The 19,339-nt window shown below is 39.7% G+C and overlaps 1 protein-coding gene across 21 annotated transcripts in view; it reads right to left on the minus strand.

Annotated features, from left to right (window-relative positions):
- Nucleotides 1-19,339, minus strand: part of LOC135911558 (uncharacterized) — a 412,939-nt gene that overhangs the window by 162,792 nt on the left and 230,808 nt on the right. For all 21 annotated transcript variants that reach the window (XM_070528859.1, XM_070528854.1, XM_070528861.1 and 18 more), the window contains 2 exons: nt 10,040-10,244; nt 2,739-2,835 (listed from right to left, as the gene is read on the minus strand). In XM_070528859.1, the coding sequence (XP_070384960.1) occupies nt 2,739-2,835; nt 10,040-10,244 (302 nt within the window). The remainder of the gene's footprint in view (nt 1-2,738; nt 2,836-10,039; nt 10,245-19,339) is intronic.

A 19,339-nucleotide genomic window follows, 5' to 3' on the forward strand; every position in this document is an offset into this window, starting at 1 on the left:
AATAATATATTTTTTTAAATGACTAAAGGTGGATACGGCCTTGCGTTACACCATTAGTGAACTTGCCCAATTTATTCACCATAGAGGCAGCGCAAGGACTGCAGAGACACTAGTCAGGCTATGCCAACCTATCAGTATACACACCCCACGTCTTCCTAATTCTTGTTTGCATCGCAGTGGCAGGCAAAAATGGACACAAATAAGAAGTTGAGATAACTCGGGTGGCAGGCTGGCACATAACCTTGACCTCACTAGGCTCCTAGTATCAGAGCACATGCAGGCTCGCAGCTGCATGCCAATTATTGTCTTTGCTCCCCAGTAAATTTACTTTAACCTACCCTTTTCAGATGAAACAGCTTTCCGGAAAATAAGTTCACTATATTCTGCCTGTCAATCACTGTCTTAGCGCTCTAGTAAATTTACTTACCCTTTTCAGATTGAACCAAATTTCAGAAAATAAATTCACCATGCTTTATCCTTTTTTTTTTCGTTCAAACCAAAAATGCTATACTCCTTACATTGGCACAGCAGGTAATTCCACCTCCCCCTGTGTTTACAAATTGCTTAAAATTCAGCTTATTCTTAGGGCAATAAAACAATGAAACTTGTTGCCAGACTGCTAGCATCAGTATCAGTGATTTTATAAAGAGAGTAAAACATTTATTAAAAAGTAAATAAAAAGGCAAACCCTGTGATGCTTTCATCGAAGTGTCTAGGTTAAGTCAATTGTTTTATTCCTCAGAAGATACAACAGCAATAGCTTGATTTTTAACGCGATAGCGTTAAGGAGCTCGTGTCGCAGAAAAGCCGGTGTCGTCGGCGTCGGGTGTCGGCGTCGGCGGCGTTGACCGTGAGCGATAAATCACGGCAGGCGCTTCATAAATAAAAAGCAACTTCCAAGATTGGCCCGGTGGGAATCGAACCCAGGTCTCCGGAGTGTGAGACGGAGACGCTACCACTCAGCCACGAGTTCGATGCTTCCAAGCGGTGCAAACGCGCCTCTAGTGAATGCGGTGTTGCCTTCGAAACGAGCCGTGGAAAGTTATACTGCGGTGTATATCGGTAATTATGAACATGTAACGTACAGAAGTCACAATTACACGAGTTGCGAAGTGCGTTTCCGCTGCATTTCTTCTGCGCTTTCCGCACACGCAGAGCCATCTTGCGGCAAACACAGAAGACCCCCTCCTCTCAATGTACGGCGCTGCCCCGACAGGAGGAGCGCCGCGCGCGCATTGGGACCGCTGCCAGGCGCGTCGCGGGACTCCCTCTCCCCTGACGACGCTTCGCCGTGCTTCCGGTTTAGATTACTATCTATCTCTCTGCCCGTGCCGATCACGACGTTTGGCTGGCGTAGATCGTTTCCCCTCCGAGACACCGAGTTCTTTGGTTCGTTTCGCTGCGCTGCGTTGCTTGACGCTCACCGCGTGATAGGTGGGCGCTAAGTCCGATGCGGGGCGCATCGTAAGTGATTGCTGTGCCGTAGCGCATTGTCTTATACCCCTTGGCGGGTCGACGGGAACGCTGTCGCGTCCCACTCTTGAAGGCGAAGCTTAAGCGTCCTCCAATTTTTCATGTAGTATTTATTTTTAATGTCTTACTCTGAGATATTTTTGATGTAATGATTTATACATTTCTTGTTTTCGTGTTTATGGAGCTCTAAAATGCTTAACCTGTACTTTTATGGTATGTGTTATGTACTTCCTTCACCCTCCTGTGTCCCTGTACAACAGTCAATACGGAAGTGTTTGATATGTTGTTGCTGTTTTTCTTCACTGAGTGTTACAAGCTACTTATCACCTGCTTTCTCTTTAGCTCCACTCCTGTAACAGCAAATTACTAAGCTGAATGTACTGCTGAATGAAATAAATTAAATGAACATATATTGGCTAGTTTAACATTTATTTGTGCTCAATGCAAAGTTATAGGCTTCTGGAAGTTAGGCTTTGTGATTTGCAATGGTCACTCATTTAAATTACTTTTGCTCAGCTACAAAAAATATCTTACAACTTAATTGTGGCAGAATAAAAAGTTAACTCAGATAACCAAAAAGCAGCCTTTCTTCCTGCATTACTTTATGAAAGAAAGAAAGGTTGCTCTAGGTAGTAAATGAAAAGCTCCTTTTTATGCTTTTGTTGTGGTTACACTGAGAGTATTCACATTTCCAAGAAGATATTAGTGGGAGGAACTCGCTGCAGTTCTGCAAAACAGCAGACTCTGCCATTATGAAAACCTTACACAACTTTTTGCCAGATTGATACAATGCAAAGGCACTCTTAAAATACCCCACATTTCTACATATCGTACAGGAAATGAAATTGATGAAATTTCAAAATTAATGAAATGAAAAATTACGAGCGTACATAACAACATAAAAAGAGTTGCAGAATGCATTCAGTAAAAGATAGAATGCCTACTTAATGCGCAAGTGCCCTAAGAAGTTTCTGGAATACAGATTCAACAAAAAGAAGCTGAATTCTTTTATAGTCTCATGACCACTCTGCACATGTGTGTAACCTAACAGACTTTTGAATGCTAAACTGTACACCTCTGAATTTTAAACTGTGCACCCAGACCACACAAAACATTTTTTTTTTTCAGCTGAAATATTTAGGAAGCTCACAAACCTCCTTGTGCATCAAATGAATTTTTCTTTTTGTACCATGATGCTTCATACCATTGAACCACTTTATTATTTGTACAGAAGCCTGTATATTATAGGTAGCAAGAAAGCTGACCTGGCTGACACTGTTGTTGTAAATGAGACACAGTCATTGACAAAGGTAAGTGGCGTTGACCCAGTCACATCTTCCCACTGAGCCTTGTTTGTACCACCTGAAAATTGGACATCAGCCAAGAAACAGAGCATCAGTGGCACAAACATATAATGCATACTGGATGGTTATTAAGCAAGCAAAAAATGATTGTATATTATCTATAATTTATGAAATAACCAAAAGAAGCCCAACTGAATACCTAACTGTAACACTGCCGCATACACAGCATTATGACCCACATCAAAAGGCTCTTTTTCATGCCCGTGATGCTACACTGAAATCGGGCTCTTACTCTCATACAAAAAAGAACAAGACCAAGAAGAAAAGACACACACCATAGTAAAATTGATGCTTCAGAGACAAAAAAGTAAGCACTTTGTTTGCATTTTCCCATTACTACATGGACCACATGGGCAATGTTAAGACATTGGGTGCCTAGTGCCTTATATTTCCCAATATCACCTCTCAGTTTTCAGAGTCAGTGTCATTTGCGCATCATAATGATATTAAATGCTACAACTGTAGTTAAAGAGGCTGGCAGTCAAAATGGCACTATCTGCTGCCTAAAAGCACAAGCAATGTCATAAAAAGTATTAAAAACGCATATCTGACACTGAATAAAATTTTTTGCTACCTCAAAAGTGCGTCTTTTGATGCAAATAAAACTGTAGAATGCGAAGCCACAGCAATGGAAGTAAACCAGCACCCATAGCATATCAGATATTAAAAACAAAATCTGAAGATGTTCACCATGTGCGCTAATTCATCACAGAGTTTTTACAAGCCAAACATGAACAAAATGCTTTAGCAGGAAGCTCACATTGCTAAATATCACTGGTGTGCCATGAAACAGCCTTTTGCAAAGGCACTCACAATGTAAAAACACAATGACCAGTCCAAAGTATCCCAAACAATGTATGCAGGGCAGCAGACTAGCTAGGCTAGAGTTGCCTGCAGATAAGCTGCCACATGTAAAAGCCCAACCTTAAAAGCATCTATGGTAAGGGTACCTATTTGCTAAAGCAGAAGCATCAAGTTCTTACTTTTTATTACATATTTGTTTTGTTATGCAAGTATCCTACTTGACACAAACATAACAAAGGGTAAGCATTCTATGCTACACCCGGTGCAATTAAACTTAATAGGGTATGAATGGTGCTCACAGTTAAGTAGTTAAGCACACAATGTCATTAAATTTGCCCATGTGATGCACATACAAAGCACAGTGTTGCAGCTCACGTGAAGGATAAAGAAATGCCTACAGCTCTGCCTCAGAAATGCCTACAGGTTTGTAAATAGTAAAAGAATTTTGTACATTTACAGCTGAACCTTAATATAACAAACCTTCATTCAACAAAATTCACACTCGGCCTCAACTTCCTCATTCTATTAATTTTACGACAGAATATATTAGTTTTCTTGAATGAGCAGGTGTCATTTCTCACTAAATATTTCCTCAAACAAAGTTCCTCAGACAACAATTTTTTTTAGTTTCAAGGCAGACTGCATATTTTTTTTCTAAATAATAGCAATTCCTCACTGCTATTCCACGTTAATGAAATGCAGATCACATGTGCTAGTGGGACCAAGCATTAAAAACTTTTGCATAATTTTGCATGGTTCAGGCATGCAGTTGTGAAAGAGCAGAACACTGTCATGGTCACACATACTGGTGCCGAATGCAGTTCTTAATTGGAGACTGTGTGCCAAGGCTTCATGAAAATCCAGCATTTTCTGGGATCCTTACATTACCTACACTTTTGGGATGACATGTGTTATCAACTTATACTACATGAAGAAAAACCAAATTCTGAGATGAGACTAAGAGAGGAACACATGTCACCAAAACATGGGGGTAATGTATACACACACACAAACACACACACACACGCACGCACGCGCGCGCACACACACACACACACACATTTTTTAAAGTTCTTCTATTGAAGCAATTTGCAATTTGTAGATGCCCTTGGTATGCACTTCAGTAAACTGACAATTGACAGCCAACTCTAGTCATGTTAGTTCTGCCTGCTTTTTAGAGTTGCTGGTCACAGCAATAAACCTGTTGTGACTTCAATATGCTGGTAGATGATGATAAGGCCAGTTTTTCAAGTTGCAGTGTTTCATTACAAGCACTAGAGGACACCTAAAATGGTCTCCAATTTCCATGTCATTGTACTTGCTGTACAGCTTTATGTTACTGTAGAACCATACTGCAGTTATTCTTTTAATTCTCTTTCACAGGCTCAGCTATAAGCACCTGAATGTATGACTATTATATCAAGGCTAAACTGTATTACAGACCACAGAACAGAATGAAATAAAGCTAAATTTAATAATTTAAAGCTTTAATAATGTTAACTAAGTGCTATTCATTTCCTACATGAACTTTTGTCACTCCGAGGCACCATCTACTGCATCATTACATGCATGTATATTATGAGGATATTCAAAACATTGACAGACCCTTCCCCCTCCTTCTTTTTTACCCTTGCACTGTGTGCAAGAGCTGAAACCCAACAGAAGTAAGTATATAAAAGATGCATTCCATAAATGCTGTCAATGACATTAAAATTAAGTACCTCATGCTCTTTTACCCCACATTCTTCCAATCTAGGCTCTAGTCTGGTAAGCAGTGCTCTTGCATATTTTTAAACCACTCATAATAACATGGACAGAACTACAATAATCCATGAGCCTTAAATACTCTTAATACCAAGTCTACAGATCAAGTTCTGGACATACTTAGATTGCAAGCAGAAACCCTGCACAAGATCGTTCTTGCAATGCAGGTGCACTCAGTACCTTGGTGCATTCACTGATTGTTTTGAGGCACATTTTCACCAATCAAAAAAAGAATATGAAATTCTGCATCTTTATTTGGCTACTGCTGCACTTTGTACAAGTTCTACCCAATTAATGACAATGACAAGAGTGCAGAACTGCAAAATTTTTGCCCCCTATGTCCATAAAGGTATGTAGGTTCAACTGTAACCAGCTTGCCAGCTGCTGTGTCTATAGCTGCTGTAGGCTTAGAGATAAGGGTTTTGATTACACAGATATCAGGTTGTGTGAAAAAGAAAGTTTCATTATATGTGCCCAACTGGACATATTTAGAGTATATTAATGGTGCTAGGAGCTTCTCAATTTGTTTTTGTGTCCAGTGATCACAACCGCCAGCAATCAGCTAGCATTGTGTTATCACGACACTGATTTAATGATGCTAATACTTGCCAGTTTCTACTGCACACAATAAAATACAGACTCTTAACACACTACAAAATTTTGTTCAACTAAAAGCACATTTAAGGTCCCAAGGTAACAGTGTGCCAAATGACCATGTGACTACGGCACTTAATGTAACAAGCAAAGGCAGCTTTTGATTTAATTAGGTTCAGTAAGCATGCAAAGCTAAGCTGAAAGACAATGATGTCTATCAGTATAACAATACCAGCTATCATTTGATACAAATTTTGCATTGTTTGACAGACTTACTCAATGAATCCACTATGTACAATGCAAACCAGTGACTTTCATGTTCTGAAATCTTTCAAAATGAAAATTTGATGCCAGACATTATTTGGTACTTTCAAAGCATAAATTAAGCCCTTTAAAAAATATTGGCTTACCACCAAAATAAAAAAAAGCAATGTTGTGCTTTTTGTGCAGGCAGTGTTTGCAGTAAACATGCATGAAAAACACACTGTGCACAATCTGTAAAGCCACTTACAGCATGCAAGAATGTAGGCTCTACAGAAAAATGAAAAAGAAAAGAATAGATATAACAAAGAGGGTGGAAGACGTGCACACAATTTTATAAAGCAGTGTGCAGAATGTGAGATGCTTTAGTTGATGACTTCTGCCCAGCTGACACCAAGTGCAGCCCTAAAAGGCTGACCAAACACACTGCCATAGACCAAGGCAAACAGCAGTTGAGATATCTCATAAAGCTACGCAAATTAGAGTTCCAAACTCAAACACTATTGCCTGTCTTGCCCTTGCAGCCATTGAGTAACAAATGATGAACTAAAATGGACTCTGGCTGCTCGGGCACATTAGTGATTAAAAAAAATAAATATGCTTCTCGAGTGTGAGTAAAATACCATGCAACGAAAGCATGGTACATTAACCTGAGTGCCTCTGCACAAGAAATGCTTCCATGCAGCAATGAACTAAAATTAAAAGTTATGCCTTCAGTTTAGCTAGCCACATTTTTCAACAATGTCCCAAAATCCAAATGAAAAGCAAATAGTAACTAAGTCTCTTACTGACCTAAGAGACTATTTGTCTCAAGAAGACGAAAACAAAAAAGTAGAAACATTAACTGCACACATAACCTTCTTTATGTACTGCCCAATACATCAGAACTAACACTTGAAAAAAGCCAACACAAGAAGGAAAAGAAAATTCCTTTTCTGTCGTGTCTTTTGTAGCCGATTCAAGCGAAACTCTTGAAAAAATTTTCCACACTTGCACGGGCAAGAAGATTGAGGTGAACAAGTGGTCAAGACAAACTTTTTGAAACATATACTGTACATGAAAAATATACTTGTATATACAGACTACACTTCTCAGTAGGCTTCTTGAAATTTAACAGTATTTATCATTAACCATTTTATTATCACTCCACATAGCAATAAATTATTAAGAGGTCACTAATGACCCAATGGCTCTTGAGACAATGTGTAAAGACTCCACCAGGTAGCAGTACTATGGAGCCAGCAAGAATGACATACCAACTGTAAGTGTAGGCCTTAAATGAAGGTAAACTTATTTTGGCACTTGTTTTACCAAATCCTACACATGTTACTCTGGTGTAGTTATAGGGACATTTAAATGCTTACAAAGGTTCATCAAAATAACTAGCACTAGCCCAGACTGTCAGTGGGTCTGCTTAGCATCATTAGAGGAAATTGGCAGAAAACTTTATGAACATGTATTTTGTGCATGCTGCTGGTTTTTTTTTAGATTCTTAGTGGTAAGCTATATAATTACTTATAGCAGCTTGTCTGTGAAGGCAAGATGAGGAAGAAAGATAAAGGAAAACTTTCAAGCTAGAAATGTAACATCAAAACAAAGATGAATGTCATTAAAGCTTGTAGCTGGATGAGACCTGCATTATAAGTAACATAAAAGGAAAGAATGAAAGCTATCAACCCATGCAAGAAAAGAAATATGGGAGAAACAATACCAGAACACATGAGCATGTTGAATGGAAGGAAACCCGATGTCAAGCTCACAGAAAAATGTTTGGGTGGTCTCGAGACAAGCAAGAAATAAACTGAAGGAAGAGTTTAGAATAAAGTGTAAGAAGAGAAAGCCAAATGTAGAGACCTGCTTCGAGCCTGTACTCCCCAGTCAATTGGCCATGCCTTCGACTGGCTGCTCAAGAGAAACAGAAGGGTGAGGAGGAGAGGAGATACAGTTAGAGGCCGAGGCTTGAATCCAAGGTGAAAGTGGAGAAAGGGAAGCCCAGCTACTAATGGCCAGCCTCCCTGTGACCATAAGCGCAACGACCATCCAAAGTGAGGTGCACGTGAAAAATTCTCATGCAGCTTTGTTTTGCAGGTTATACATCTCTGTGCCAGCAGCACATATGCCCAGGCAGCACAAGCAAAATAACACACAAAGCACAGCAACAGCCACGGTTATGTTTCTAAACAAAGAGAAGAAAAAAAGTACCAATATTTATTCTGTTATTCCAAATAGTTAAGCTTGAATATTGCTTTTCAAGGACTGTCTGAATGTACCATTCATTGCCACGATAAACAGGCACAGAATTTTAGTGGTGCTAAGTTTTCTAACAAATATTTGGTCAGTATGAAAAGCACTGCATTCGAATTCAGCAAAACCTAGCTAAACTGTAAAAAATGTGCTGCAAGGAGGCACGGTTGTAGCAGGAAATTCTCTATACGTACACAGACATATTGCACAAATAAGCATGTTTGGGCAAACAAACATTTATGCCACTGCATAAAACACAAATCGATAGAATATTTACACCAATGGTGAGTAAACTTGGCTCTACAGTGACTAGCACATTAGTCATTTCCTAATAGGAGACCTGAAGCCACTTCAGTCTATGAAGTTATTGATAGAATTCCAAGGTTATCCAGAAGTAACATAAGAAAATAATTGAAAGCAAGAGGTGGGCACTGATAATGTTGATAGTAAAAATGTACTAAACTCAAATACACTGTGAGCACATGCGCATATGCAACAAAGCACGTAATTTAAGCCTAAGGTGCATAGGAGGATGCAAAAAGAAAAAAATATTAGACCTGTTACATTATTTTTAAGTTACATCATGCATTACTAAGATAGATGCCAAGCGTTGAAAAAATGTGAGCTTGAGCTCAGCCTCTATTCAGCATGTTCCAAGTTAACAGGTTTAAGAAATATTATGTGACATCCAAAACTGACAATAAAGATAATATTCACTTACCTTTGGCCTCTCAATTTAAGGCAACCTTAATGTGCTTATATGGAAGATTTAAACAAGAAAGGAACACTTACTGGAACTGTTAAATTTAAAAGGCCTAATGCAGCACAGTCTCTAAAGCAAGAGAGGCCAAGAGCACAAAATTGCTTATGGGCTGCTTGCATATATGTCTATATAAGTGAATGCATGGCAAACGGGTGCACTGCAAACAATGCCACGGAGTTGGTCAAACTACCTCAAAAATATTTACTCAAATCATCAACGATATACAGTAACATGCAAGGAAAAATACCAGGAAAGTCGGGAGCGATCGAAATGTAATGAAATTTGGCCTTGATGTAATAAAATTACAAATTAATTTGTGTTAAATGAACAGCATGAAGAAAATATTGAAACTAGTCAACTTGTCCCATTTGCATAAATGCTGCAGACATGCAAGTAGTTAGAGGTGAGCACATCTCTTGTTGCTCCCTTTGGTTTACCTGGACTGTATGCTTCTCACGAAATATGTATAATACAGTGCCTTTCCTGGTATAAAACAGAGGAACGAATAGTTAAAGAGTAGAAAGTACAAGTTACAATTAAAGACTAAGCAATACGCTTTGTCTTGGGCACACATCAACAGTTCTTCAATCCGAAATGCAAAACCGCAGATGTGCTCAAATGCCATGGACAAACAATCAACTATGACATAAAAAATGGTATATATAGTGACCCACCACACCACGAATGAGTGCAGTGAAAGGAGAGCAACCCTTTCCTGACAAGAGTCAGGAAGCCAGAGAAACAGCTTAAGCTTTTTTTAGGCAGGAGTTACCTGTTATGCTGCACAGTAGGCGCAGAGTAGGAGCATCACCAGCATATTGGTTGATCATGCCTTTGGTTGCCGCCTGTGGCACAGGGATGGTCAAAGTTATTGGCTTGTGGAACTTGCGGCGCCGGGGCTCCACAGTTACTATAGGGCTCACTGCCACACGATGGCCCAAAAGCTTGGTCACCAGCTCTGCAGGAATTGGCTGGGCCTGAAAAATAAAGCACACACAAGAAACTTTATCCAGTACACAAACCAACAATGGTGCCACAACATGTAAAAAAACTATTTTGCTTAAAACACAGATGCCACCAAAAGGTAAAAGAAAAAAAACACTGTCCTTTAAAAACAAGTGAGCCTCTCACACGTTTCCTGTGCAACACAAGAATATACCCCTTATGATAATAAGAGCAAGTAAACTATATTTCGGGTGGCAGATACAGCAGCAATCAATGAACAATTAGGTTTGGTTGCAGCATTTTCATTTTTTTTTCTTGATGTCATGCACAGCACAAGGCAAAGAAGTACAACACAAAACATTTGAAAATGCCATTAAGAATTGCAGCATGCTTTGCCTTAGCAGGACTCTTAACACTGCTAATATTCATGGTGAACTTTACTAGAAAATTTAAAGCATCTGACCACCTCCACGATTAGACACCATGCTCTTGTGTACAGCATTCCCATGAAATGTTCAAAACGAACACCCACGCATAGCAAGACAGGCACAAAGTGGAGGCCCTTTGCTTATAACTGGATAAAACAAAAAAAAGACTGCTGCCTTTGAGAAATAACTAAAGTGTAAACATGCACATTAAAGAATTGTTGAAGTTAAAAGCACAAAAGCTTTAAATTTTCATTATTTAGAGAAACAACAACCAAGACATAACGGAAACTAGACTGCTGTGTACCAGTAGCAAACATAAATGACACATGGAGAACAACCATCCTACAAAACAGTATGCATTATTTGCAAGCAGCCTGGACCGCCTAGTGCTCTATATTCTGGAGATCTATATACCTGCGCATGGATCACAACTCTTACTATTGCAACTAACGAGACATAATAGGGCAACTGTATAGAAGAAACCAAATATAACAAAAACAGGAGGATGGAAGAATTATATTTTGTGTCCAATATACAAACCATGTCCAATGTACACACTTCAGGTTTATAAACAACTTCGTTCAATTATTACAGGTGCTGCATGGACATCAATTCTGGCCCAGACAAATGTGCCCCTGGAAGTAAAGCTGTACTCAGCAGAATAGAGACTTCATCATTGACCATGAGTAGAAATGTAGTCTACAGCAGCAGAGCCAATTTTCATAACATCTCAGGGATGTGCCATTATCAAATACAAATAAATTGCTCATGTTGCATGTTGCAACACCACTTCTTTCATCTGATGGAGTCCATATTGTCTTCAACATGAATAGTACAAGCAGGTGCAATTGCAACAACAGCGGAGAGCACATCTCTACAGTCATAATCAGCTGTACGGAACAGCAAAACTTGTGAAAATCACAATGTTTGTGAGTGGTGTCAATTATTCTGTGTTTTTAAGTGGCAATGGCAAGCATTCTTCTACTTTAAAGGGATGCTAACAAGCAAAATTAATTCAATTTATACTTGCAAAGTGTTCTTTCAAAACTCAAAACTTTTTTTTTTCTTGGCATAACAAGGGCCATATTTACATTTTTTTACATTTTACACCAGACCCTCTGCACTGTGATGATGCAGACTGCAATGTAGTTTCTTGCATTGAGTCGTTCTGGCACAGGAAAAGTTCTCATATTTCAATGCAGTTTCCTTATTTATTATCATTAACTACACTTTACAAACTGTTGCCAGAGATATGCACATCAATAAAAACTGGTTCCGTGTCTCTAATGTGGTGGCACCACTATTACTCTTCCACATTTGTTATTTCCTGGCTTATAGAACCTCTGTTCCTGATAGAAGCAACATTTTTTTTATTCACTGAGTTAATCCATCAATTTAGTCCGACTTAACAGTTGCCCTTAGCATTCCCTAAACTTAAGCTTGCCATGTGTCTAGCACTTAAGTGCCATGGAAGCACTTGGTATGATTTGTAACCAACTGCACCTTTCAGACTTAAGTTGGTATTTGGCAGGTCCCAATGAAATTTTTCTGCCTCCCTGGTACCCAGGTAGGTTGTGTTGCACTTTATAGTCCAATCTGTTCATGCAGCCTACATTAATACAGTGCAGTGGACACACAATTCTGCCAGTTTTTAGTAAGATCAATCAAGTATGCCCTATCAACATTTTGAACTTTCACCAGGCGCGATTTCTCAACTATTTATTTTTAGTTCTTACAGATGCTGCGGATTTTGAACTAAGAAACACAATTCTTGATAAAATCTAGTAGAGAAAAAAGAAACATGGCACCTACAGCCACTGACAGCCATTTTCAGGAATGACACGACACCTTGACTTTTAGAATTGGTAGACATATGTATAACTATTCAGTCCCTTATTACAATGTTTGTTCAGAATAAAAAGAAAGCAAAGTGAAATGATATACATTTCTTATTTCATTATACAAGAATATGTTAAAACAAAAAAATTTACAAAATGGCACACACATTGTGCATTTACGACTAAATATATGTCAAAAGATAGCACATTTTGGAAAAGATTTCCTTTCAAGAATTTTGCTTGTATAAAAAATAATTAAGCTTGGACATACTCAACTTAGAGTTTGAAAGATTAAAGCAAACACTTAACAAGAGGGAGAAAGGCATAACTAGCCTTGCTGACTCAAGGAACTACCAGTTTGGCCTAGTTTGTGCATTTTGGCATGACAGTGACAGCCACTAGTGGAGCCCAGTCAGAAAAAATGCACTCGCTATTAGATGTAGCTCTCTTTTAGATCATAATTAAGGTTCTTCACTTTTGGGTTAATCCGATAAAATTTTAAAATACTTGCGCATAAAAGAAAAACGCTGCAATTCAGATTTATCTGAAAAACTGAATATCAGAACCCTCATTTGTAACCATGTGACATTGCCTCTGAGACATGGGGCATTAGCGTTGTGCTTGAGTATGCTGGCTTCCATATGGTAGTAAACAAATCCACACAGGCAGGCCTATGTGTAGGCGCTTGCAACTCCTTGCAGAGCTTGCTCATCAAGCCGAGGTTCCAAAAGAAAAATTTGAATGAGCTGCTCTCAATAATTAAGGAACTTCAAGCTGAATCTACTCTTTTGCATAACATGTACCGTATAGTTGACAAGCATCTGCAAGCAATGCGAAGTCCATGCAATGATGTCTGTACGACAACCTCTGGCACACCCGTCAACTGCATGCTTGACATCTAACAGCTTCCGAAAATACTACACTACCGTTGCAGAAAGTGGAGCCATACCATGCAGTGAAACATTTCTCATGACTTGCAGTACACCAGTGAGTCCTTCGGGTACCGCCCTAAGATCATCAACACAATCGTGAAGGTGGAACTGCCAACAGCATTCAACATGTATGAGCAGTCTTTTTCTGCTCTTTTACCAATGGGGCATTTTAACTTGCTAGCAAAGTAGTTCTCAATGTATCAAGCAAATTCTGAGGGAGAAATCATTGAGCCCATTATTTTCTAAAGGACGTATCTACCGAGGCTGACCCATGCTTTCATGAACTCCACTGGATCTGCAGGCTTTTCCTACATGCAGTGCAAGCATGGAAAGGGTGTTTTTGATGTTTGTCATTTTGTAAATGAGAAAGACCATGCTGCAGCCACCAATCCAGATTTGTAAATGTGCATGTATATCAATGCAGTAGGTTATGATGACACTAAACCCTTCTGCTGCTATAAATGTTTGACTATGAATGAAGGATTCCTGTGACCATACTGCTTCTTTTCCTTTCTACAATCAAGGCTGCTTTTGAAGTACGGTGCACCAATTAGTGACAGCTTAGTCCTTCCAGCTCACCTACGTCATGCCCGATGGCTCCGTCTTCAAAATGATGCATGACTTGTTCTGATAATCATTTCTTGCACGGCTATTCTCCTGTGCAAAGTTTACAAACCATGTCTTTAACTAATCACATCACCTCTAGTTTACAGGCGCATTTGCTGTAGCTACTAGGTGGATAGGATTCCCGAATAATTAGAAACTGGGTCTGAAAAAGGCTTCTTCGGTGCCTGTGGCAGCTAGATGCACCAGTAAGCAGCTGCATGCATCAACTTGTTTACGTGGCTCGTGGCCTTCGGGCACGAGCCACTTAACGCATGCCATGATGAAACCACCGCAGGTCATCTAGGCTACACGAGAACAGTGTCCCAACTCCAACGGAAGTACTATTGGCCGAAGCTACCCGCTGTTGTAAAATAAAACGTCACGTACAAACATGTGCGGACTGCCAAAGATGCAAAGCACCTCCCGGCAAGCCCGCAGGTCTCTTACATCCGGTCGAGATACCAGGCCAGCCATTCGCCCAAGTTAGAATAGATTTCCTGGGCCCATTTCCAACTTCTACAGCCGGCAACAGATGGATCATTGTTGCCACCGATTACCTGACGCGCTACGCAGAGACGAAAGCTACACAGTGGGGCACAGCAGCCGAAGCAGCAAATTTTTTTATTTAAAACATCATCCTTAGGCACAGCGCCCCAAAAGTAGTCATCACAGACAAGAGAACTGCCTTCACTGCCGAATTTCTTGACTCGCTTCTCAGACTCAGTAGTACAAGCCACTGGAAAACAACCGCTTATCATCGCCAGATGAATGGACTAACCAAGCGTCTTAAGACTCTCGCAGACATGCTATGCATGTATGTCGACTTAGAACATAAGAACTGGGATCAAATTTTGCCCTATGTAACATTCGCCTACAATACCGCTCGACAGGAAACTACTGGAATGACACCATTCAGCTTGGTCCATGGTCGCAAAGCCACGACAACGCTGGATGCCATGCTGCTGCACGAGTTTGACAACCTACCTACCAACGTTGACGAATTTACTAAGCGCGCCGAAGAAGCCAGACGGTTTGCTCACGTACGTATTTGCATTAAGCAAGACTAAAATGCAAAACGGTACGATCTTCAACATAGGTCCTTTTTCTACACCCCCGGCGACAAAGTATGTGTCTGGATACCCATACGCCATCGTGGGCTCTCCGAAAAACTCCTAGGATGGTACTTTGGGCCATACAGAGTGATCCGCCGCCTGAGAGATGTGAATTATGAGGTCGTTCCCGACAGTGACAATAGCTCCAGTCGCCGCAAGCTCTTACCCGAAGTGGTGCATGTGGTACGGATGAAGTCGTACCTGTCGACCTAACTTTTCCTTTCTTTTTCTCTCTTTTTTTTTTGTGCGTGTGTGTGACTGTTCTGTTGCACTCTGTCCCATTGTCCGGATTAATTTGCGTATGGGGACGATGCTTCCTTCGGAGGGATGCAAATGCCGCGCCAGTACTCCTATGAAGAAGAGGTCAACGCGTGTAGGCATGAGCATTTGTATCAAGGCGCAGAAAAGAAGAAGTCACAGTTGCGCACAATATTAAAAAGGCGACCCATCGCTGTTCCTCCTGAATAGTGCTTTACAACCCCTGTTTCTGACGTTGCAACAATTAGATGCCCACACTGACATCATCAATGTCACAGTTTAAGCATGAAATTTAAGAAAATGAAAGTCTTAACTACATTTTCAGTGCTAATAATAGTTCTTTCTCAGCAGAGAAATGCACATAACATTTTGGAGCTATACCATATCAGTATAACCAGACCTGAAGTTTTCCTAATCTACCTTTAAGAAAACTACAAAAACATTTTCAATAGAAAGTATCTGAAGCACAAGAATTCAAAATCATTATTTAAAAAAATAAGCAATTCTATCTTAATTGCACTCTATGCAAAGTTAGCTATCCCACAATAATTATTGCAATTCGCATGTGAAAAGTGCACACAAGAACAAAGCGGTAAAGACAGCTTCTGTTAATTTGTTTATATGACAAATTAATTCAGCCATATTTGAAAGTTTGATTAGTGCCTACATTTTTCTATGAAGGAAAACACTTGTGAATTTTAACTTAGCAGTTCAAACATTAGATGGTTCAAAGTAGAGGGAATTGCTGAAGAATACATTAGGAGCTCTACCAGTTGGGGTAAAGGTGCTAACAGTGATACTTCAGATTATGGGGTTTAACGTGCCAAAACCACTTTCTGATTATGAGGCACGCCGTAGTAGAGGACTCCGGAAATTTCGACCACCTGGGGTTCTTTAACGTGCACCTAAATCTAAGTACACGGGTGTTTTCGCGTTTCGCCCCCATCGAAATGTGGCCGCCATGGCCGGGATTCGATCCCGCGACCTCGTGCTCAGTAACAGTGATACTTTCTGCACAATTTGCAAGACCTGTGCAACTAAAACCCCAAGAATGTCTCCTGCCATGCGCGCAAAGTAAAACAAGCAAGATCACTAGAGTACAAAAGTTGAAAAGACAAGACTAAGAATTGGGAAGAGGAGCTTGAGAATAGCACGTAGACACAAGGGTACTGGAACCATGAGTGAAGTCATATATGCTGTTGCACAAGTGGTTTTTGTAGACAGGCTTGTTTTGTAAGCAACACTGTGAAACTTTCCAAACAGTTAGCAGTGTCTGTGCGACAATGGCAGATTGGGATGAGAAGTGATGTGGAAGCTACACTAAGACTCGGGATGGTTCTTCGAGTTTGAAGACGAAGCTGACAACAAATATCCTTTCCTTATTGTGTGCACGAGGTCCAAAAACAGTACGCTTCCAAGTGCAAGTATCGAAACACCATCATAGAATATTTCAAGCAAATAAGCATTCATTTCAGAGCAAATTAATCAACAAGTGAGCCAGATAAACCAATTTCTACCAAGGCAGCAAATTTCTAGTAAAACAGTATGACTTTGAAACCACATCTTGACAAAGACCCATTTAGATACACCTGCACCCTTTGTCATAGCCCTGCTCGTGTTTGCACTATGTTTTCAGTGAACACATGCGATACTAGTACACTGCTACTAGCTTCATCATGTAGGCAGCACGTTACTGTTTGTGTCAGCATCAGTATTTGCCAGAAATAAGTTATTGCCACTTTCTTTACTACATTAAGAAGGGTGATTTACAGTAGTTAGAAATTATTCCATTTTACATTTCAAGTGATGTTATCCTTGGTGTATAATAAACACAATATAAATTTTTTATCTTTAGAATAAGCAATGCCAATGCTATCAGCCAAGAATCTTTTCAAGAGTCGCTTCCTGAATAGAGAAAATTGCTAAGAAAAATTAAGACAAATCAAAGAAATAAATTATTTGCACTTTTACTAAAAAATAAATGTTTTAGAATTTAGGATTATACAAAAATGTGGACCGTGCTCATGGTACCAACTTCTGCACACTGCGTGTCAATATGTTAAAAAAGCATAAATTTTTGTTAGAATTGTCAAGCCTGCACTTCGCCACTATAAGGTAATAAGCCCAAGTCACTATACTCTCCCTCACTAACAGCTGTGCAAATCAAGCTCCCTAACAGCTGTGTTGTGCAAATCAGGCTCCCTAACAGCTGTGCTGTGCAAATCAAACTCCCCAACAGCTGTTCATCAATTTCATGTGACTGTCTCTAGTGCTTACACAGACTGCTTGTATAGTTACGTCACATCATATATCCAAGAACTTCCCCTCACTGCAATCTTTTACTGGCCGCTATGCACCAATGCTACTACAGTAGAGTTACTTGCTGGGAAACTTCATATATACCGTACTTTTCTGTTTATAAGCCGCATTTTTTCCCCAATATTTTCTTCTGTCCATATTATAGAATGGTGTGATGTATATATGGATAAAGCCATGCATGATGGCACGACCAATATGACCATTTTCTTTCTTCCCGAGCACGCCACGCCACAGAGGCAATGCCAGTGACATACCTACAGAATCTTGTAAAAGTTATACTGAGGTCGACGACAATGATGCTGCCAGCTGAAGTAGCTCAACTTTTATAGATGTGTCAGGGAGGATGAGACCGTTGATGACTTCGAGAGAAATGAAATAAATATTGGTCTTCTATTCCTAATAGGAATGTTGATTGAAGTTTTTTTCTGCTAGAAATTGTGTCTCAAACATTTTGTTTATGGAAATTTAGTGCCCTGGAATGGGCAAGTAAAACCTTTTGTAATGAGTGTGCAAGCATGCATAATCCCATTTTATCATGCCAACCGAGTTGAAATAGACTGGTGTCACTTATACATCAACTTTTTCTTCACAAATCGCAAAAAGTGGGGGGTTGTGACTTATGGAGGGTGCGACTTATAGTCAGGAAAATACAGTAATTGCGAATGAATATTAAACAAATGAACAGTAAACCAGCACTGATCCTATCTATTTCTCTTGTGTAAGTGTGCTCGCTGGTTATCTGCTGAGAAACTACAATACAGTTATTTTCTGGACTCCCAATTTTTCAAACATGTTTGGGTATCCTTTTTCATGCCTCCACAATGTGTGCCATAGGGCCAAGGTATAATAGAAATGGAAAATTCAGGTGACATACAACTGTTTCTAAAAGTTTTCAGGCATGATCAGCATGCATCATGTTATGAATATTGCTGCTGTGAGCAGCATGGGTAACCTCATTTACTGTTTTAAGGCAAGTCCTTTGCTTTTTATGTTCCACTTGGCCTTTAGGTCTAATCCTCAAGTGATTGCCATTGAATCAATACCAAAGAATGTAGCAGGTTCAACCACTGATATGTCATCTGGGTCAACCTAAGGTGTTTAATGAACACCATTCATGATATGCGAGCAAGAACTTTTATAGCAGCAATGACACGATCCCCATATGTTCACAGATTGTTGCATTGCTTGACGTGCATCAGATTGCGCCTCTGGTGAACATCATCACTGCAAAATTTCAAGCAGATACTACTGTATGTCCCAGCTAACATTAGCCAAGCTGTTCAAGAAAAAAAAAATTAACTAAAGTGGTGCAAGATACAATTATAACACCCAGGGTGTTCAGTCGTCAGAAGTGTGACAACCGAACTTAAGATCGTATCCTGCACAGTGTTTCTTAATTTTTTTTTTTTTCGTTCCACAGCTTGGCTAACGTTAGCTGGGACACCCTATGTATCACTTGGCCACAAGACTGAATAAAAAGTACATTACCAAGCCTCCTGGCAGTTGCTGGAACAGTAAAATGCCATGGAAATGCTTTCTTTACCTTGAACTTTTTCTTTCTTTTTTCTTATTGACATTTGGACATTTTCCCAGTTCCCTTCAAGCCTTAAGTCTGATGGCAATATACCTGGTTT

The sequence above is a fragment of the Dermacentor albipictus genome, chromosome 1, assembly GCF_038994185.2.
Source record: "Dermacentor albipictus isolate Rhodes 1998 colony chromosome 1, USDA_Dalb.pri_finalv2, whole genome shotgun sequence".
In the NCBI taxonomy this organism is placed as follows: domain Eukaryota; kingdom Metazoa; phylum Arthropoda; class Arachnida; order Ixodida; family Ixodidae; genus Dermacentor; species Dermacentor albipictus.